Source organism: Trachinotus anak, unplaced genomic scaffold (genome assembly GCF_046630095.1).
Source record: "Trachinotus anak isolate AG129_WGS33_773 ecotype Australia unplaced genomic scaffold, CSIRO_AGI_Tana_v1 ptg000010l, whole genome shotgun sequence".
NCBI lineage: Eukaryota > Metazoa > Chordata > Actinopteri > Carangiformes > Carangidae > Trachinotus > Trachinotus anak.
In genome coordinates, this window is record NW_027273861.1 from 23,347,981 (window position 1) to 23,371,044 (window position 23,064).

General features: G+C 40.6%; 2 protein-coding genes across 4 annotated transcripts in view; one reads left to right on the plus strand and one right to left on the minus strand.

Moving 5' to 3' along the window:
* The window catches only part of fnbp1l (formin binding protein 1-like), a 51,638-nt gene extending 37,992 nt beyond the window's left edge, over nt 1-13,646 (minus strand). For all 3 annotated transcript variants that reach the window (XM_071486312.1, XM_071486311.1, XM_071486313.1), the window contains exon 1: nt 13,421-13,646. In XM_071486312.1, coding sequence (XP_071342413.1) covers nt 13,421-13,639 — 219 coding nt within the window. In that variant the 5' untranslated portion in view covers nt 13,640-13,646. The remainder of the gene's footprint in view (nt 1-13,420) is intronic.
* A 1,847-nt stretch (nt 13,647-15,493) lies between these two features.
* LOC139626083 (methylcrotonoyl-CoA carboxylase beta chain, mitochondrial) lies at nt 15,494-22,980 on the plus strand. The gene is made up of 13 exons (XM_071486262.1): nt 15,494-15,649; nt 16,333-16,434; nt 16,895-17,059; nt 17,147-17,343; nt 17,526-17,704; nt 17,826-17,906; nt 18,492-18,670; nt 18,870-19,089; nt 19,423-19,514; nt 19,890-20,046; nt 20,687-20,809; nt 21,042-21,278; nt 21,362-22,980. The coding sequence occupies exons 1-13, from the start codon at nt 15,630-15,632 to the stop codon at nt 21,446-21,448; spliced, it is 1,839 nt and encodes a 612-aa protein (XP_071342363.1). The 5' UTR covers nt 15,494-15,629; the 3' UTR covers nt 21,449-22,980.
* Nucleotides 22,981-23,064: the final 84 nt, after the last annotated feature.

Here is a 23,064-nt window from a genome sequence, read left to right on the forward strand (position 1 = left end):
CTTTGTTTATAAATGTCAGACTGTGACTTTGGTCAGGACCCATTAGCTTGTCTCCCCCCACGAGTCTGACGCTCCTCGTCTCAACCCTAATCTTGACCAGGGTCATTTTGTGGGGTCAACCCTCTGACACTGAAGGTCGCCCAGCGGATTTCCAGGGTCACTATCTGATCCTGCAACAGAGGAAACCCTGTTCTTCAGGACAGAGATGAGGGAGCTTGTTGCATTAAACAATCCTCAGTCTGAGTCTCTGAGTGGCCAGATGTGTTTCAGGATGACATCACAAAATAATCAGGTTTGCTTGCCTGCCTGCCTGCACGCGCGCGCACACACACACGCACGCACGCACGCACGCACGCACGCACGCACGCACGCACGCACACACACACACACACAGCCTTTTGCATGTGATTGGATTGAGCGTGCTGGGAAGCTGTAGCTTCTCTTTAGGGCTGCAACTAACAATGGTTTTCCTTATCAAATAATCTGCTAATGATTTTCTCATTTAAACGATTGGTGGTAAAAAATGTTAGTAAATAGCAAAAATGCCCATCACAGTTGCCCAGACAACGCGATTCCTTCATGTGTATGTGTTCATGTATTTTTTGTCAGATCAACAATCCAAAAGCCCAGAATATTCAGTTTGCACTTATTTAAAACAGAGAGGAACTGAAAATCCTTTAGCTTTATCCATGACTCCAGTGATTACTCAAGTACAAGAACAGTTGATAAATTGATTAATTGACTTATTGTTCAGCTTCAGACTCACACTTTATACTAGTTTTGTCACAATACCGAAATTGTCAACATCTTACCCTAACCACTACTTGCCTAACCCTAACCCTTACCTAAACCTAATCTTAACCTAACCCCAAACCACTGACCCAAAAAACTGTTTTTTCCCCAATTGGGGACACGGCTTTTGTCCCCAGTTGGACAAGCTGTCCCCAATTAACTGGTCTTTAGTCTGAAATCTGTCCCCAAAAGTAGCCTTTAACAGGCTCACACAAACGCACACACAGATGACTAATTTTAGCACAATCAGTCTCAGTGGTTGTCCACACAATTAACCACAGTGTTTCATGTTTGTGTGTCCAATATGGAAGAACAGGATGTGATGATTACTGTATCTGTTCAGCAATCCACTGAGCTGTGTCATCAGACCATATCTGCATGCCTGCGCACACGCAAACATAAACACCTCGTTCATCTCAGAAAGAAGCCACAGGATCCCTGATCTGTCCAACTGCTGACTCAAGTGCCATAATCACAGTTGGGGTTTGGCACGAGGCTCCCAGCTGTGTGAGTGTATGAGTGAGTGAGTGCGTTGACCATGACACCCTCTCCTTGCTCTGTTCACACTGGTTAGTGTGGCTGACTTTGTGCTACAACACTTGGTTTGGCTGCTGACAGCTGGCACTATTTTTAGACAACAAATACAATCGCATCAGTTTTAGTCCATTCAACACCAGCAACCAAAATAATCCATAATTTGAGAGAGAATAAATTATTTTAGCTGTCTCTATTCTGACACTTTAACATGTGACTAGCAAAACAGAGTAGGTGTTTGGTACATAAGCATATACATAGGCAAATTTTCATTCAAATAAACAAAGTGACTGGGTATAGTCCGGATACAAGCAGGCAAAAAACATATCATTGCCTCAGTGCACAAGGCCCCAGCCAAGCTAGTGTGTTTCCTTTTAAAGGAACAGTTTGCCTTAGATGAGAAGACGATACCTCTCTCATGTCTGTCCATTTAACATAAAGCTACAGCAGCACAAAAACCAAACCAGCTACATTCAAATACAGAGACGCAAAAATGACAAATTGTGCAGATTAAACACACAATGTAAAATATGGTCATCAATGAGCTTTAGAGGTGCTGATGTTGTTAAGACTGAGGCTGCAACTGACAATTATTTTTCTTATCATTAAATCTGCTAATTATTTTCTCAATTAATCATTGTTTCATCTATAAACCATCAACACAGTACATAACCAAAGATATTCAGTTTATTACACTATCAAAAAGTTTACATCTGAGCTGCTCAACTTTTGTTTGAAAAATGAAAAATAATCAATTATCAAAATAGTTGCAGGTATATTTCCGGTTGATAATTAATTCATTGAATAATTGCTGCAGCCAGTGCTTATGCTAAGCTATAAGTTAACCAGCTGCTGGCTGTAGCTTCACATATGAGATTGCAATCAGTCTTCTCATCAAACCCTAATCAAGAATGTCGATAAGCAAATTTGCCAAAACTATTCCTTCAACACAGTTAATAGACTCTCAGATACAGTCATTTTTCAGTGGATAGCATTTACAAGTGCCTATATGCCGTATAAATCTGGTTTTAAATCTTTGTGTGTCTCTCTGTAAGAGATTCCTTTTATATCTCTGAGCAGTGTCTCAGTTAGTGTTGTCAGTGGAATATTTCCTACAATGTTCCCTTATATCCAGTGGAAATTCCCCAGAAATATCTTACATTAACTCAATAACAGCTTGCATTCAGTGGAAACATCTCCTCAGATAAGTCTTTACCACGGTATAAATAAGCATGCAGATTCAGAGAAATGCCCCTTTACTTCCTGCAGGGAGCGAATGAGCATGACTGCTCTCATCATGTGACGTGCTGACAGAGAATCTCACCGCAGTCTACATGAATGTTTTCATTTATTCCCCGTTTGGATGTTTAAACACATACTGGTGAAACTGACAAATATTCTGAACTAAGTTTTTTTAAAAACTTGAAAATGTGTTTCTATATTAAAAAAAACAAAAAACAGACAAATTAACTGTAGTTGAGATCAACCTACGTTTTCAATGTTCTGATTATTACATTCAAAAGTAGGAAGTGGAACTTAAAAGTGGAACTGAGAGATCCGACTATTATTTACTATTATCCACTGGCATTAGCTCGAGTGCTATCTAGCTAAACTGTTTGTTGTTTACAGTGTTGTTTAGAGTTGTTGCTCTGTTGGCCTTTTTGCACAGCAATAAAGCGCACTTCTTGCTAACTTTTGAAATATCACAACAGTACAGGTGTTTTTCTCTGACAATCAATCTTTAGCCAAATGTGCAGACTCCACTTTACATCACACTTTTACCCAGTAAAAAAAACAACAAAAAAAACCCCCCAAAAAAACAAGTTTCATTTCGTTTTGCTAAATAATCATATAAATGTTGATACAGCTAATAAAAATGGAACAAGACTAAGAACCTACTGCCATGCTAACACATCAGAATCAGAATCAGAATCAGAATCAGGTTTATTGCCAAGTATGTTTTCACGTACAAGGAATTTGTTCTAGTGAATGGTGCAGAGCGCACCAAAACACCGAGGCAGCCATCTGCGGCGCCATTTCTGTGAGGCTGTACTTATGCACAGTAGTGCTTTCACATAAATGTTAATGTTAACAGGCTCACAACGGAAAATCATGCTGATGTTTAGCTGGTATAATGTTCATCATGTTCACAATCTTAGTTTTGCATGTTTGCACGCTAACATTTGCTAATTTGTACTAGACACAAAGTACAGCCAAGGTGACAGGAGTGTCAATAGTTCTGCAGGTTTTGGTCAGAAATTTAAGTATTGGATAAGTGAAATTTTGACCTAGGGGTGGCGTGAGATGAAAAGTCAGAGGATAACCAAACTTCTTACAATTTATCCTCTTGGCATCGTGAATATCAGTACCAAATTTCATAAAAATTAATCTGATAAATGTTCAAACATTTCACAAAAATCCAAAAATGTAAACCTTGTGAACAATGATGCTACAGTAAGATTAATTTACTACTCTTGGCTGCTAGTATTATTTCTAGCTAGTGCTACTGCTTCAGTTAGGATTAATATCAGTTCATGATGCTACAGATCTTGTGGCACTTCTACAGCCATGAGCATTATGTGTCTTGCAGCAGTGGTTCTGTTACATCCTCGTGAGTATTAATTTGTTAACACTAAGAGGGTTTTACATGAACAATGGTGAGTCTAGACTAGATCAGCACAAAGTGGTGTTTGTTAAAGAGTGCTTTGGGAGACAATAGTGGGTCACAAAGTGGGTTTAAATTGTTTCACAAATAAGTGCAGAAATCTGAATCCTGTTTGAGACTATTGTTGTCATCTCATTGTGAAATGTTTCCCCCCTGTAAGTCTTTGTAATTCATACTTGGCTGGTTTAAGCGTTGAAGGCTAAACAAGCCTGTTGTCAGGGGAAATAAAAAAGATGTTGAAAATATGTTTCCCACTTTCCAAAGAACAGGACAACAAATTCTTTACTTTTCATCAAAAAAAAATAAAAAATACACATCTTTCTTTGTTACTGATAGTAGTGGACTGGATGTGAACTGGTTTGTAATCCCCAGTGTCTCTGTGTTTTAAGGTCCTTTATCCTGCACTCTGACTACCTGACATATTATGGTCTGGGGTAGTCGCGGTAACCAAGGGGGTACACTGTGTACTTCATGAACAGGTTACCTAGGTAACCAGCAACCCTCCATGCAGAGCAGCTAGAGAGTGTGTGTGCAAATGAGCAGCATGTAGCAGTTTTATTGGGCTCTGGAACTTCATCCGCCACATAAACACCCTGGGAAAACTCGTCTGTTGCTAGAATTAACATTGTCTCCTTGTACATAAACAGGCTGTATGTCGGACAGGGAGGGAGAGAGGAAACACGGGAGACAAGTGAGAGGGGGGGGGGGTGGGGCTGTCCTAGTTATGTTTGTCCCATGTAAATACAGTTTCTACACATGATGTCTGTATTTGTGGTACGTGCATTGTCGCGAATTCCTGCCAAAAGCCACTGTTTCCCATACATACACTTCTCGACCACAACAGCAGAAGAATGCACCACAAAGGCTCCCCAAGTCTGATAAGGCACCCTCATAAAATTGCTTTTGTGTTGCTTGTGCACAATGCCAACTGCTACATCAGCACACTTCAGATGGTTCCAGGAAATCCAAATACTCTTAAAAGTTTTTGAACCTTTAGATCATGATCCCATGTGGCATGTCCTAGGGCAATAATTTGCTTCTGGCCTCAGCTAAATTAAAGTGGTTTAAAATTCATCATCTCTACATACATCATTTGGAGCCAACAGCATGCTTTTGAAAGTAATACACAAAAGTAAGGGTCAGAAATATTTTAGATCTTGTAATAAGGAGAAAACCTTTAAGAAATCTTGGTCTAATTGGAAAATGGATGCAAAGGGTGATCTGATCCTTCTACTGTCCTCACTATAAAGTTTCACTCTAACCATTATTGTATCCAGTTGAACCTAAGCGAAAGAAAAAAGAAAAACCTTCCCATATGTGGCCCCTGGGAGAAAACAGTCTCAAATAGCAGCTCTGCATCACTAAAGTCTATTTGAGGCTCAGTAACATTAAGCATTTTTAACCATCTTAAGACTCTTCCCATTTAATCTTGGCCTGTGGGAAACCTTTTTATAAATGTGTCTGTGCTGAAGAATTCTGCCCGGTCCCAAGAGTAAAAAGGGATGTTGGCTGAGGAGATGAAGAGGAGGAGGTGAAGATTATTGGCATAAAGATGGGCAGGGAGGAAGTGCGGCAATTATCAACTCTGCAATGGGATAAGAAGAGCTAATGGTTTATCTTCACGTGGCAAACATACACCGACTTGTCGTTTCTCACATGAACAGACACACACAAACAGGGAACAAAATGGTCCTTGATTCATTCATGCAAGATTTATTCTCCATGCTCTAACATTGGTAGCTATGGGAAGTAATGGTACCGCAGAGACAGAGAAACTGATCTCTACGCATGGAACTGAACTGGTCTGAAGTAAAGGTCTTCAAGTTGTCCTTGTGTCTATCTGTAAATCAGCTGGTGTTTTGTGTTTGAGCCTGTATGTCACTGAGTAATTTGGTCCTGTGTCCGTCCCCAGAGCAAATAGCATCAGTGCAGCAGAGGTGAGCAGGTTTAGCAGCTGATGTGTTTAGTACACAGCAACCAAAGGACATCAGCTGGAGGACATCTTGTTTCTAAGTCACCAACTCTGAATACTGTTTACTGTTTTACCACGAGGTAAACTACAGTGGTCAGGATCTTCTTACAGCTGGATACAAAACAACATTTGGAGGTGGGAGAACTAGGGTTTAATTGATGATTAATCTGCCAATTATTTTCTCAATGAATCAAATAACCACTTGGTCTATCATGAGAAAATAAGGGGAAATTGCCAGCACCATTCACACCGTTCACCACCATATTCCCAGAGCACAAGGTTCTCTGACCAATAGTCTAAAATCTAAAGCTATTCAATTTACACAAGGAAGACAAGATGAAGAAAAGCAGCAAATTCTTATGTTTAACAACCTGAAACATTACATTTTTACCATTTTTGTCACAAAAATGATTCTAGGATTAATCCATTATCAAAATAGCTCCAGATTAATTTTCCATCAATTGACTAATCAAGTAATCAATTCCACCCTTCAGCTTTAATGGGCGCATTCTGTGAAAACAGATTAAAAGATTGTATATTTTACACTTTTCCGGCATTTTATCTAAAGTTTTCATATCTATAAGAAGACATTTGTGGGCATTAAGTACAGAGAACAGTCTCTGAGCCTCTCTCTTCTGATTGGCTGAATATTTTCTAAGTGATTGAATAAAAATAGAGCAGATTTCAGGTGAACACTCTCTTGCATTTCTCTGTCAACTGAGCATTTTGATACTTTCACAGTATTAATATGGAACCTATATATAAAATCAAAGAAGACATGGAAATCTCACTTTATACAATATGGGACCTTTAAGAAAATCGGAGTATAATGGCCTTTAAGCTCTGCTCACTGCCTTGCAACAGTACCTAATACAATCAGAGATATTAAAATGGACTCCTGGATTGAGCAAAGGTAAAGTCATCAGTATACTACTGTGTGTGAGCGTGTTACTCGAGCAGGCCTGAGACTGACACCAGCCAGCCATCCAGCAGAGGTTTAGCGTAATGACTGGGTTGGAGAACTAGGAAAAATTCACCAGAAAAACTCCCAACATCTTCCAATTTTCCACGTGTCCTAAAGCCTGCATTTTTATCCGCTGGCTATTAAAGTAACTGACTAATAAACAGTTGACAGACCGACTCCTGGAAGACGGCATAACACTGAGCACAGCTGCAGCTCTGACCAAAGTCCTGCATCTAGACCTGCTGTGACTCTGAGAGGTCTGAAGCTGTTTCAGTCTCTGGTGACTCAGTTTTACTTCCTGGAAAAAAAGTATAATTGACACTGATGTCGCAACAATAGATGAAAAAATAATAATAAGGTTTATCTTTATGACTTGGAAAGACAATAAACCAAAAGTTTAAAAAAAATTAAAGTTATCTACCACAAGTCAAATATCTAAGAACAGGCCAAACCTTAATCACTTTGTTTTCTCAAATTGGAACCAGCACTTCCACTAGATGCTTTGTAGAGTTTTATGACACCAACTGTGGCCAAAAGTAACCATCCAGGTACTGAACACGTCAGAGACCAAATAGTAATCCTACAGTTAAACACCCTTTCATAGCAAAGAAAAGCAGGACTACACCAACAATAAGTCCTGATTCAGAGACAAGTCATAAAGCCAGGGTCAGATAACACATGCTGACCCATTTAGACACACAGGAAAACTGGTTTATCCGGGGTCACTGCATTCATCTTAAAGTCATACAGGTGTGATGGTGTCTGAATCCAGGAGGGGCTTGACTGCCAAACAGCTGGCTGGGTGGATTCGGCTGTGATCCCATCCAGAGGGAGGGGATGGGAGGATGAGAGGAAGGAAGAGAGGGAGGGAGGGGATGGGAGGAGTGAGGACAGATTTTGAAAAAACGCCAAGAGGAGGGAGACAACAGCTCTGTGTTTGTGAGGATGAGTTAGTACAACTTCCTCAAAATGAAAGACGTAGAGATTTGATGAGATTTAGACATCCTCTGAAGAGGAGGTTTGACTTGTGCCTTTTTAATTACGTCATCTTACTGCGCCCTCTTCTTCTGCATTGATTTAAACAGCACTAGACAAGAGAACAAGCATCACAAGCAATTTATCCCAATGAACCAACTCCCAATATTCACAGAAGAGATGAAAAACTCACACTCTTTTTCTCTTGACAATTTTTTTGGAAATACAGCTGAAAGTTGCTCTAAATTTGGATGGAAACCTGAAATATGAGCAGTCAGAATGTCTGCTGTGAAAAAGGTCAGGGGCTGTCTTTTTTTCTACGGCAGTGTTGTTGTTCAAATCGCCTGTGTGGGTACGGGTGTGCAGGGCCTTTAACTAAGTCAACTGGCACTACACAACGGTAAAAACACATCTGACATTATTCATGTTAAAGTTGTTAATCAAAATAAGCAAAATCACAGCTTCAAACACAGACATGTTATCAAGAGCATGAATCTGTGACTGGCTGAGCCAATCAGGCATTTCAGTCATTAAACTGAATATTTCAATGGACACAGACACACCTGATTAATGACAATGAGATTTGGAATGGGAAGAAAAGGAAAGGATATAAAAAGGGTTCCTAGGTACACTAGCTTTCTGCTAACATTTTGCACATTGTTAATGTTTGGATCTGTTTAGATGAACTCATTTTGCTTTACTCTGACTGACAGTCCTTTCATTTGTGATGTATCCTGTTACTGCTTACTGTTGCAGCAGCCAATCTCCCCACTGGGATCATTAAAGTTTCATCTAATCCATTATATCTGTAAACTCTGTTTGTCTCTCACTCCATCTGCCTTTATCAATTCACCTCCTCCCACCCTATGAAAATATCTCCCTCCTCTCCCGTCATTAAACCTCCTCCCTTCCTTCCTCTTTATGGGCTTTCTTCTCTTCCATCCTTCTCTCACACCTCCTTCCTTAATCTCCATCTTATCTTCCTCCCACTCACCAGGAGATGTGTGTTAGCACAATTTTGTTAATTAAGGAAGACATCCACCCTCACGCGCAGGACATTAACGAAACAAAGTGGGCTATCAGCTATCATTCTCACACATCCAGGCCCGTTAAACAACATCTTCTCCCCCTCGCACTTTCAAAAACACCCCCTCCATGCACACACAATGTGTTGACAAGCTTGGCTGGACCGGGTATAACAGCTTGTCGTGTGCAGGCCAGTGCCTTCAGCTTCAACATGACTTCATTCACACCCGCTGTGACCTGCTAAGAACCAGAGTGCTCCCCTACTGAACAACAGGAACCCTCTCTCATACGAGCTTCCACTGCCACTGCCACACAACAAATGGAGATTCATAACCGATTATTGTCTCTAAAGTGTCGTTATACTTTCCCACAGCCCATGGAGATTAACTCAAATTGTTTATTTTATTTGACCCACAAACCAAAACCTAAAATATAATTTGTTTATGATCACAAATGACAAACAAAAGCATTAAATCCTCACATTTGAGAAGTAGAGCCAGTTCAGCATTTTTCCTTGAAAAATGATTCAAATAATTAATTGATTACCAAATTTTCTGCCAATTAATATATTGTTTATTTATTGTTTAAGTCACATAGGCCTGTCAATATGTTCTGCATCCTGTCATTAAAAGCTAAGCTATCCCTATATCAGAGAGATTATTTTAGAAACTAAACAGATACCATCCTCTGTCCGTTTCTCAATAACTAGTTAATTCTTCAGAGCAGTCACCATTGTCATGGTACCTCTAAAAATCTTCACATTCACAAGTCAAGGATTTAGAGCTACATTAATTTTTCTTTACTACTGATATGAATTCACAAATTAAAGACTAAATAAACACTGGTGTGATGTTCACAGACAGCTGAGGATGTCTGTTTCCAAAGGTGTTCACTGCTGGTGCATCTCCAGCCCTTCAATATATTGGCAAGTCTTCAAATATATCTGAGACGATATTCCCACAACACAATTTGAAAGCAGCACAGATGCTACCCAACAGTAAAACAGTCATATACTGCAGGCTACTGTCTATAAATATCACAAACAGGAGTGGGTATAACAAGCACCCTTGTCTGAACGCCACCTGATGCAAAGAATACAAACAATCCTTTTACTTCAAACATCAAATGATTCACAAATAACCCTGGCACCCAGTACTGCAACAGCACCTCCACAGCACCTGAGGGAACACAGTAATAAGCCTTTTCCAAATCCAGACAACACATGAAAGAAAGAAAAGCAAAATCCGGTGAGCCCTTGATTTGGAAGAGGGTAAAAACCTGCTCACTGCTCTGAATCTGACTTTCAACAATTGTTCTACAGTCTCCTTTCCACTTCAAAGTCAAATCACAAGTCTAGCCAGCCATTTAAAGCCTGTCCTCTGTCCTACACCTCTATCCCCTTATCCTTGTCTTTCAGCCTGTCCGATCAGTAGAGACGACCGCCTGTCACTCTCTTGTCCTTCAGTCGGACTTGGCTGCTCTGCTCTGTTTTGCTCTGCTGGCCTCCAACTCACCTCGACCAGACAGACCAGAGCACAGCATGGCAGCATCCTGGCACTAAGCGCACACGCAAAAAGCAGACAGAGCTTTAATTCAGACTAACACTTCCTACTTTATGTGTGTGTCTCGGAGGGCAGGAAGCCAGCGCGGTAATAGGATGTTCCTCGCTTGCTTTGTAATGTCTCAAAGACTTGGGTTAGAGCCAAAATGCAGCGCAAACGCAAAGGCACCAAGCAATGTTGAATGTACTAATCTTATTTTGAGTGCTAGACGCTGGAGCTGCACTGAGTACAGTTTATTAATCGATTAGTCCATTGGTTTGAAATCTGAGAGCCAGGAAGATGATTAACAGGATAGAAAAAACTCTGATAGACTAACTTTTGTAACATTTTTTTCAGACTTTTGTCTAACCTATAGAATATTTTCTAACATTTTATAGATCAAACAAATAATAGAGGAATCACGAAAATTATTGTCTGATTAATCAATAATGAAGATAATCATTATTTGCAGCCTTAATGAAATTAGAGTAGAATAGTACAGTTACAGTTTAAAGATATGGGTACCAAGAACCTATATTGTGAGTTATTATTCAGGTGTTGGTCTATATCTTGAATTTAGAGAGACAATATAGTATATTGACTCTTGAATTAGATAGGCAGTCATATGTAAAATGCAACAGCCAATCAACAGTTTTACATCGAATAATCTTCCGGACGATAATCCGTAATCTGACATCAGACAGCCAATCACGTGTAATCTGACATCAGACAGTCAGCACATTAATCTCATCAGTGGACTCAGGGGATTATGACGGTCTGTCAGACAACTCAGCAGATCATAGCCTGCTTTGTTTTACCACAGCGCTGACGGAAGGCGAGATAAGCTGAAACTGTTTAATGAGCAAGTAACACTTGGAATCTTACGTCACCATTTTCTATTACTGATGCCATTCCCTGGACTTATTTAATTGGATTACTGATGGTGGATTTACTACTTTAGTTTTGGACCTTTTAAAATCCTGCTGTTGAATTTCAATCCAGTTTCTGTATTTTTTTTGTTTCCTTTAACTTCATTTAAATTTTCTGTAAACTTGAATTTCTCTCCCAATGTTTCTTTTATTAGATCCTGAAACTTTTAGGAAAGACTAAAAATATTGGACTGTTCACATTGCAATAAAATCATAAAGCTTATATTCTTGCCACTAAGGAAAGTAAAGGGCACATAAAAAGCCCAAGCCTTCAAAACAAATAGAAAGCTCTGACATATGTACAGAAATATTTCACACTCTTAAAAACACAGACAACTGAAACATTTGGTCAATTAATTTTCTTTTACCGTTTTAAATGATTAACTTATTACTAAAAAGAAAAAACTATTCACAATTAAAGCTTGCAGTCTTATTGAGGACTGAAGACACATTTAAATACTTTGACTCCAATAACAGAAACATCTATCTGCTGTTTTTTTTCCTGCTAAAGGAACAGACTGGATACACAGTCAAACCTTTAATGAAGCAACTCAAATCTAAAATTCTCTGCCAGTATTCAAGCAAGGTTCACTAGCCAATGTCTGCATATGTCTAACTGGGAACACAAACTGACAGTGCTGACTGTACTCTATCCTCACATCCTCAATAATAAAAGAAAAACTGAATGGGAGACATGAGTCCAAAAAACACAAATCCTGACACATCACATCTGTGTTCATGTGTGGACTATTTCCAAATCCTTTTGAATCACACATAAGAAAACAGTTATGTCTTCGGCTGTGGCAGCATGGTCGTGTTACATTTGAGTGCTGAGCGAGCAACAAAAAAATAAAAAATAAAAAAAAAAGAGAGAAAAGAATAGCTTATTTTAAACTGCAGATAACCACTGAGGTCAACTGGAGGAGTGTCATCTCAGGGAGGTGAAGTGCTCCCTCCTCACACACAGAGAGAGAGAGAGAGAGAGAGAGAGAGAGAGAGAGAGAGAGAGAGAGAGAGAGAGAGAGAGAGAGAGAGAGAGAGAGAGAGATGCTGCTGGTTGCCTCTCTGGTTACAACAGCTTGTGATGGCCAACACCCCAAAAAACAGAGGCTGGAGCTCGCCATCCTGTCAATGATAACTCAAGACTGAAACAAATGTTCAGTATACTAAGCCAATGCTGCAACAAATATTTAATCCACACTATAATGACCCATCTGAGACATGAGGCTGATGCAAAAGGAGATGCTCATTGACTCCGAGATCTACTGTGCTTGACAAAGAGCAGCAGCTGCGGCTCATGTTTGAGTGACTTTAGAGATAAAATACGTTATGTCTGACTTTTATTAGCTTCTCTTTGAGTTTAAATAGCTAGAAAATCTGGGTGTATTGTATATCAGCTAATATGAGCATGTGTCCCCTCTGATCACATGGAGGTTAAGACAAAAGACTGGACAGCCGGCAACAAAGAGACACGTTATGCCAATTAGTTGATAAAAACACGCAGCTGTGACGGTAAGGTTGATTTTAAGGAGACGGAGCAGGAGGGTCTCTGTCCCGGTTCCCACCGTCCCCCCCCCCCCCCCCTGCTGCCACCGGGAATCCCTGCCAGCTTCTCTTTGAAACAGGGTGTGACACACACAAAAAACACCAAGATGCAACTTCGCAACATGCCGCTCAAACAAAAAAAAAACATCAAAACATAGATATGATTACTGTTGGCATGTAGAAGGTGGTGTAACCCCCCCACCCCCCACCCCTGCTGCCCCTGCTGCCGTATGTCTGCAGACTTGCCCATCTATTGTTCCGCCGCTGTCACAGCCGTTAAGGTGCACCGCGGATTAGCTTTAGCATTAGCCTCGCCGGCTAACAGCGCAGCCAGCCGGCTAGCGCGAACGTTAGCCGCTAAAAGGTAACACGGCACCTTTCTCCCACCCGATTCCCCAAAAGTCCCCAAAGAAAAAAAAACGAAGCAAACCAGCCAAACACTTGGTCCGAAACACAGTGTAAAGAGTTAAAACGTACCCAGAGCTCCGTTCCCCAACTCATGTCGGATTCCTCCTTCTGAGTTCTCCCGTGTTGGACGCAGTTTTCCCCGCTCTGACTCTCCAGACCGCCGCTGGGACTCCGGTGCTCCTGACTGACTGTCTGCCGACAAACACTCACTCCTCCTCCTCCTCCCGAGTCAGCAGGGCCGCCCAAACCGGGGGCCCTGGACCACAGAGGCCCTAAAAATACTCTCATTGTTAGTGGTCTTCCAAGTGGTTTTACACCATAGGATAACCAGGAATAAAGAAATTAATCAAATACAGTAAAAACTGCATTCTATTAAAATAAACATGTGAGAATAGACAACAAAAACATCTGGCATACCACATGGAAAAAACTAAAATTTCAGGGAACTGCAGTAAAGCCACAGAAAGGACCTTAAAAAGACAATTAATACATTCTTATTGTATTTATTATCAATTACACTTAAAACACATAGGTTATCTCAAATAAACATCGATACGTGGAATTTTCTTATTTATGGGCTTATTTTTATTTTCTTAATTTCTAAAATTACAATGTGCCTGCTAATTGGAAAAAAAAAAACCCACTGAAGGCCTGGATATAACGATGCAAGCAAAATTTGGTAAAATATTTCTCTATTGGCAATTTATTTTTTCAAATTGAGAATAGACAATTTGGATAACAAATGGTGGTGCACCTCAATATGAGTTTGATTATAATCAGGACTATCCCATCTGTAATTTGGTGCTCAATCCCATTTTTTCATTACTTCATTTAACCTTTATTTCATTGGTGGCATATACGCATTTTTAAGTATGTCAAGGGTACACTTAAAACAGAATAAATACACACAAAATGATTAACAAATAAGGAAAGAACATAGTTAAAGCTGTTAAGGGGACAAGTTTGTGATCGTGGTTTTAATTTGACTAATAGGTGCAATTGTGTTTATTTTCAATGTGTTGTAGGTGTGTGCAGCGCAAAAATAAAAGCAGTTTTCCCACAATTTGTGTTTGCTTGTGGGACTTAGCCAATTACTTCAACGGGTTATATAAAGACTTTTATGAGTTTCATGAGGAAGTGGTGTATGATGGCATGTTGTCATTTAGAGCTTTATAAATTATAAAAACCAATGTCTGTCACCTCATACTGTTTGCAATGCCCACCCAACCTTTTCATACAAGATGCAATGATGGGTAGAATAACTGACACCAATAATGAGTCTTTGGGTGGAGTGGTAAACTGAATCTGGGGGTTTGAGAGTGGGTTCAGAGGCGCGTCTGTACATGACATCACCATCATCTAGGACAGACAAGTCGACAGCCTCAATTCACTGCTTCCTGTTGAGCTTAGGAAAATTGGCTCTGTTTCTGCACAAATATCCAAGCTTTTGCCGTAGCTTGCTGACAAGTGTGTCAGTGTGAAGACTCTCTCAATGCAAGGTCTGTTTCCAGGGATAATATGCAAACCTTTGTTCACAGTATCTTTGTTCTCCGGGGAAAAGCATGTATTAAATCTGGTTTCCATACAGCATGAATTTCAAATTACAAAGTAAAGTAGATAACCTCATATCCTGGTTATGCTTATGCCTGCTGGGAACAAAACCCAGGGTAATGAAGCATATAAAGACCATCCTGTCTATTGGTGGATAGTTTTACCATTTGAGCTATAAGGAATTACACAGCAGTCTGCACAGTTTATTCTGCTTGAACCAACCAACAGGCCTTTCAACTCTCCAAGGAAGGTGGTCAGTGTAAGTAGCTTGTACAGAATCTTTTCCCAAATATCTCCTAATGTAACTGTATTCCTTGAAAACCATCTTAAGGCTTAACAAAATCAAATAACCCTAAAAGTGAACGAGCAGCTCCCTCTAGTGGCTAAGATGTGTCATTACAACCGTAATCACCAAATGCAAATCAGTCAATTATATACTGTGCTGTGAAGTGCAGGATTATCCTCGATAGTGGGAGTACAGGTACGTCAAATTGATTATTTTATTTTTTATTTTTTTATCACCGCCAGCCTGCACCTCCCCCTCAGCTCCTGTGGAGGGCGGCAGTGTGAATTACAGCTCGAAAACTACCATCAAACGGAGGAACGAAGAAGAAGAATTTGTTTTGGGGGTGACTGAACGACAATGGAGTAGCCTAGTTCTCTTTTGCTATTTCTTTTTACTACTAAAGTTGTGGAACTAGCTGTATTTTGTCAGACACGAACAGACATGTTCCGCTGCATGTCAAGGTAAGAGGCGCTGAATACTTTCCATTCACACATCCACATAATCGTCTGACAAAGTCTCTTGACCTTTGGCAGACATTTCGTATTGTGAACAGTAAGCTAGCGATTTGTCCAACTTCAAAAAGTCTGTCCACGCGTAGATACACGTTTAATTACTGACTTCATTCAGTAAATACTGCTATTTTCCTCCTATGGTGGAAAGTGGTTGAGATGTGTTTATAATGTGGAGTGGTTCCTGGACATTTTATTATTTACTGTGTAGACATTTTTGCTAATTTAACAACTGCCCTATGCTCTTGGGTATTTTCATCAGAAATGACAGTGTATGCCATTTTATAAGCTGATCACTTTTTTTTTTTTGGTATCTTTGCTCTATAATCTTGTGCAGTACAGGTATGAAATGACAGTAAATAGAAATACTCAAGTAAAGTACAGGTGCTGTACTGAAGTGTTGTACTTGAGTGGATGCACTCTGTAAACGACTGATCCGTACAATGAATCAATACAATATTTTTGGGGGGATATATTGTGCATATAACCATGCCCAGCTCATATGGCCTCTGTATGGAGATGTGGAAATGTTTATTATGCACAGAGACTGTCTGAGAGCTATTAAACCGGAATAACAAGGTTAAAGACCCACCTATTCATGTGTGTTCACATCTCCCTCTCTCTGTCTCTAAAAGGAGTGTGTGTGGTGGAGGAAGGGTATGCCCCAGCCCGGTGCCTCCTTACACCCAGTCACCGTCATGGATGCTGAGAAACACAGCAGAGCAGAGACATCACAGGTGACTCCTGGACCATAATCCAAATGACAATCTATTTACAGTATATTATATTTTGTGGCTTTCTGTTGTGGATTGAAATGAATATGAGCTACACATTAGTTACATTTACAGCGGCAAGAAAAAGCAAGCGAACCCTCTGGCATTATCTGCATTTATCGATAAATTTGTCTTAAAATATGATCAGATCTTTACCCAAGTTACAATTATGAACATCTGTTTTAACTATTAACAAACAAATCGTTGTATTTTTCTTGTCCAAATTGAAAGCATTATTCAAACATTCACAGCTGAGGGCTTAAAGGAATCATCAGAGCAGACATTTATTGGTAGTTTTCGATACTGACATTTCAGATACTCCTCTGCGATTGTCACATTGGCTTTTTTTTTTTTTTTTTTTTTTTTTAAAGATTTTTTTACCGTATTGTGAACACGCTTTTCATGTGTGAATCCTGTGTCACAGGTTGGCTGAGCAGCGTTGGCAGTGTTCAATCCGCTGTATGAGCTCCATAGCCAAGAAGAGGAGATCTCTGCGCAGTGCCTTCCCAGTGCTGGAGCAGCCCCTCCAGCCCATCCACCAACATGTGTATGAGGCTAACCTCCGAAACAGCTACGCCTGCCAGAAGACGTAGGTTCAGCCGACACCACCGCCCTGCATTATTTTTCATGTCAATTCATGCTGTTTATTATATCTGTCTGTCTATATCTCTGTAAGGTTCATAGACTTCAGTGAGAAGGTGAAGAAAGGTGGAGGGGAGAACAGCATCGCCAGACACACAAAGAGAAACAGGAAGTTGCTGGTCAGGGATCGTCTGCATCTGCTGCTGGATGACGAGGACTTTCTGGAGCTGTCACCATTCGCGGGTCTGGGTCTGCCGTACGGAGACATCCCTTCAGCCGGCTGCCTGACTGGTCAGAAACCACTAACTACAGTCCAGTACATGGTGCATAATCTGCCTCCAAATTGCTCATTTTACTTACTTCTTTTATTTCTGAGTTAGCAATTTATGACCAACCAAATGATGATCTCAGTGGAACACACACAGTTTATGACCCGTTGTCATATATGTGTTTGCACGTGCATCCAATACCAGGCATTGGCAGGATCAGTGGTCTGTGGTGTGTGTTCATTGCCAACGATGCCACAGTGAAAGGCGGCACGGCGTATCCAATCACAGTGAAGAAGCAGCTTCGAGCGCAAGAAGTGGCGATTCAGAACCGCCTGCCTTGTGTTTACCTGGTGGACTCTGGAGGAGCTTTCCTACCACTGCAGGTTAAACCCACACACCCCAGGTTTTAATTGTTTGGAGCCTCTTCCCAGCACGTGAATGTGAGTCGAGTCATACTCACTGCTGTTTTAAATTATAATTCCCTGTTTGTGTACAAACATCCAGTCAGAGATCTTCCCGGATAAGAACCAGGGAGGACGGACGTTCTATAACGAGGCCATCATGTCTGCCATGAAGATCCCACAGGTAAAGATTTAGAAGAAGCCCAGGTGTCCTCTAACAGAACAGCATGAATGTAAAGTAGAATGTGAATGAATTAATTTATTGTAACATTATATGTCACTTTTGACATGTATAACAAGGTACAGTCTTCTCCTGAATATTTATATATACAGCTGGCAATATCCCGTTAAATCGCCTTGACAACAGTGACAGTTACAGTCTAACTCCTGGCCGGCAGCCAACCAGGAGACAGACAGCTCTGATATCACTTCACTTACTTTTTTATTCCTTACAAGCACGTCAGGATCTGTGGGGATACAGGCCCAGTCTCAATAAAACTATTCAGTCTAAAAGAAAACTATAATTAAGGAAAATTTATCTTGAAATAGGAGGAGAAGGAAACTTGAAATACTGATAATTAGACATTTTCATTGGCAGTCACACACTCACCTGGGGGATAAAAGCCCGGTCTGACTTGTTCCTCCACTAATGGAGTTTATATAGCAGCATTTTACCTTGGATGCTTTAAAATTTGCAGCTTTTGCAGTTTTAAAAATCGCTCTCTTTTAAATTGCATTGTCTACATAAAAACAATTAATGATCCTAAAGGTGTCAGTGGTGTGCGGGTCATGCACGGCGGGTGGAGCTTACATCCCCACCATGGCGGAGGAGGCAGTGATGGTGCACCGGATAGGGACGATATTCCTGGGAGGGCCGCCACTTGTCAAGGCCGCCACAGGAGAGGAGGTGACACCAGAGGATCTGGGAGGGGCCAGGCTTCATGCTGAGTATGTCCATAAATCAAACTAACTCCTGGGAGAGGCAGATCAGTACATGATATCAATATCAATATAAGATTATTGTCTTTGGAGGTCGATGCTTTTGAAAATAAAATTAAAAAACTTGTGTATTTATATAAAAAAATTACCAAATAAGTTGAATACGAATAGAGTTACATCATCAAGTTAATTTATGTTCTGGTTTCAGAGTGAGTGGCTGTGTGGATCATTTTGCCTGGGAAGAAAAGGAGGCGTATGATTACACCAGAAACATTATTTCCACCCTCAATTTCCAACTGCCCGAGGAAGAGGAGGAGGATGAGGAGAAGACGAAGAAGAGGAAAGCAGAGGAAGAGCCACTTTACAGTTCAGAGGAGCTTCTGGGTCTCGCTCCACAGAGTTATAGCTACAGTCTGGATGTTAAAATGGTATAAAACACAAAATACACAAAGCTATTTGCTTCGTAAACTCAGTCGTTAACATGAGCAGTAAATGCAAAAAAAACCAAAAAAACAGTACAGACAACACAGGTTTGGACACAGTGGTTTAATAACTTGTGCAAAAACACCACAATGATGACACGACACAGAACAGACATGAAAACATTAGATTGTCACTTTAAAGTTCTTGGAAATGAATGACACTTCATACGTGGCTGGTTTGTAGAAATGTTAGTTTGAAGTCATGGCCGCTGTTTCACTGAGTCATGATTTAACATCAATAACACGCGGCTGGTTTCCTCTGTCTGTCTATCCGTCCAGGTCATCAGTCGTCTGACGGACGGGAGCCGCTTCCAGGAGTTTAAAGCTCGTTATGGAACCACGCTGGTCACTGGTTTTGCAAAGATACATGGGTAAAAGACGTCTGACTGTTCACACAGTTGATGAACCAAAGTAGTAACTTGATGAGGATGATTCTATGTATTGAAGATTGTGCAGCTGCATGATGCATGTTATCACTTTTTATATTGAGTTTTATCAAGCTAAGAAATACCTTTACACCTGTACTTTAGATTAATAATAGATGTTATAAATAATAATTCACTAAACTTTATGAGTAATACCATCACCTTTGTAAGTTTTCATCGTCTAACACTAACCCAGCAGCCACAGCAGCATGACTCCAGCTATCATCATAAGTCACATGATCTAAGTATGTGAGGAGTCTGTGTCCTGCATGGTCCTGACCTGGTATATGTTGTGTTTTTTCTCTGCATGTACTTCATTAGCCACCTGGTGGGAATAGTGGCCAACAACGGCGAGCTGTCATACCAGGCAGCCCTGAAAGGAAGTCATTTTGTCCAGTTGTGTGACCAGAGAGACATCCCACTCCTCTTCCTCCAGAACACGGCACCCACAGCGGCACTAACGCTCTCCACAACACAGGTACTCACTGCCAGTGAAATGCAGCACGGCTGTTTAGGTCTGTGTGAGTGCACGTGTGAAAATATAGTAAAATAAAGGTAAATCTCGTAAAACTGAAATCAAGAATACAATTCAGAATCACAAAACTAAAATACCAGTTCCCAGATTAGCAGTATTTGTCCAGGTTTTTATTTTACTTTATTTTATTTTATTTTAACTGTTTTATTTAAAGGGGACGGTGTGCAGCATTCAACACAAATGTCTCCATTTGATGCGTCACACCAGATTATAGCCTCAAGCTTACAGATGGTCTGGGACATCAAACAGAGAATAGCTGGAGTAACATCTCCTTACTAGAAGGAAATTATTGGTGATGTAAATAAATTGACAGATATCATTGTAAGATTATGAAAGGTGCTTCACAAGGTAGCGTATGCACAACCTAACAAGATAATCAGGTGCACAGGAAAGAAGGCAAAAACAGCAGCATGGGAGAAAGGCAGCAGCGCACTGAAAGAGAACCATTTCTTAAGTACAATTACAACATTAACAATAATCATCGATTCGGTACGTGTGCATGTTTTTCTCCTAAGATTATGGACGGGATATAAAAGCATAATCTTTGTTTTTCTTATGTGCTCTGTGTGTGTGTCTCTTCTAGGCAGAGATGAACAGTAACCGTTTGAAGGCTCAGGGTTCAATGCTGTCAGCAGTAGCGTGCGCCTCCGTGCCCAAGATCACCGTGGTGATCGGTGGTTGCCACGGTGCCGACAGCTACGCCATGGTGAGAGTCTCAGTAAACACTGCTGTAATGTGATAATCTTAAAGTGGTATTATAATTAATGCAGAAATGAATGATTGTTTTCCAGAACAAACTGCCAATGATTTTCAATGAAAACAATACTAGATTATTGCTAGTCGTTACTATTCCACAGTATAATCCTACTGTATGCTCATGAAGGGTTTAGGATGCAGGGTCAGTGCCTGAACAGTTTGAATCTTGTTTCCTTCTCTAGTGCGGACGAGCCTTTGACCCCAATTTCCTGTTCCTGTGGCCCAACGCCAGAGTGTCCGTGACGGCTCCGGGTCACGCTGGCTCTCTGCTTCCCCCTGACGGGGAGCAGGAGGAGGAGCAGAAGAAGAAGGAGCAGGAGGACAAGCTGAACAGGAGATTGAAAGAAGAGAGCTCAGCTTTCTTCTCCTCTGGCAGGCTGTGGGATGATGGAGTCATTTTGCCTCAGGACACCAGGAAGGTAAACAGTCGCCAATATGATTTCAACTTAACCCTTTCTTTTCCTTTTTATGTTGTTTTATATGAATGTGTTTCTGTCTGCAGGTTCTCAGAGACTGTCTGCACATCATCAAACAGCAGCACTATCAGCTTTCCACAGAAAAAGTGCAATCAGCACTTCTACGTATGTAGAGGCACCTGATGGACACTTCAAACATCCGTCCATCATTTACATTTCACGAATGTTTTCATTCAGTCTGGCTGCTGTTGCCCATCGGTCACTAACAGGTCTCACACTGAGCTCTGGCCTCAGATCAGTATGATTGTAAATTGTAGATGGAGATGAATGTTATTGTAAAAGTGATGAAAGAGGAATTATAGTTGGTCTTGAAGAGAATCCTCACACCTTAAATAACACAAGTTTAGTACGGGTGTAACGGGTGCACGTGCTGAATACCAATGTGTGTGTTTGAACACTGGAGAGAAATATCTGCAGCTCATACAGAGATCACCTCATTGCCAGAAGGTGGCAACTGGATCAAACGTCCTCAAACAGATATTCATTGGCTGTCTTTGAAGTTTTAACCACAATGATGCATCTCCTCTCTTGGACTGGGAACAGTTTACACCACAAGATGAAGACTGTGGCTGCTTTATAGAATCTACACAACAACCACAATTCTGTCAGTGCCTTTTTTTTTTAATCTCCAGAAACCAGTGCAGAGGGACTTTTATTTGATAGAAATTTGTTTTAATTTAACTAAGATAACACAAATGGCATTTCCAACAAATAAGGCAGGCAGGTGGAACTAGACAACGGACAACGAGGTGCAAACGAGGAGGGAGCCTCCTGAGCGCCAGCATAGATGGGTCTTTTATACTCTATGTGGAGGACAGCGGCCAGCTGCCTGCACTTCCCTGATGGCCTCCAGCACCACCCAACCAGGACTCTGCAACATGCAAACACACAACACAACACAGCAACAACACAACACAACACAACACACACACCAGCCCAGGTAGATACCCTGGGGCTGCCACATCCCACAAAAGTCACCACTCCTCTAGTTTCTGGGAACATCAGGAACTCTAATATAAAGAACAGTCACAACAATTTGACTGAAGGATGAAAGTTTATTTACAGTTTACTGACAGTTTTTTGCTGTAACCATGTGCACTGGAGATGTAGCTATAGTAGATCTCACAGCTTTGGAGGCAGTTGAGTTGAGAAACTGTAAAGAGTCTGTAAATCCAGCAAAAGTGCCTCATCAGGTTTTGGCCTTCAATCTCACCTTCACTCCATGTCTCAGGTACATGTAGGTGCACCACACCTAGGCCAGCAAAAAGCCACTCAACACTACAGTACATGTGAAGGGTTCACAGTCCCATTTTGATTTTTGATTTATTTTGATGGCAAATTACAACAAGTTGTGTAGATGAAAGTCGAAAGTTGTCATGTGGGTATTACACAGCAGACCACCGGTCTGTTTTGGCCTTAACCCAGTTCAGGAGAGTTTTTTTTTAAACTTATGACAAAGAAATTAAAAGCACCGTATAGGAGCTCTGACACACAGAACTGATTATAGTTGTTGCATTTTTTTGTCAAAAATATTACATATGTAAGAAATCGTGCTGTAATTAGAAATGTAAAATAATCATTGTAATGTAGTTTTTTTTTTGTATAAAAGAAGATTTAAAAAATATAAATACATTTTTAAATTGCAGAACGAGTGTTTGTTTTTAATTGTGGCTCCTGTTTTAAAAGGGTGATTTCATAAATCTGCAGATGTCATTTTAATTATGATCAG

What these genes read in the sequence shown, in the direction of transcription:
- LOC139626083 (XM_071486262.1), top strand. Translation starts at nt 15,630, where the DNA reads ATGTTCCGCTGCATGTCAAG. An exon ending in TTCAGCCGGCTGCCTGACTG is followed by an intron (nt 17,344 to 17,525) that starts GTCAGAAACCAC and finishes ATCCAATACCAG; the next exon opens with GCATTGGCAGGATCAGTGGT. An exon ending in GGTTTTGCAAAGATACATGG is followed by an intron (nt 19,515 to 19,889) that starts GTAAAAGACGTC and finishes GTACTTCATTAG; the next exon opens with CCACCTGGTGGGAATAGTGG.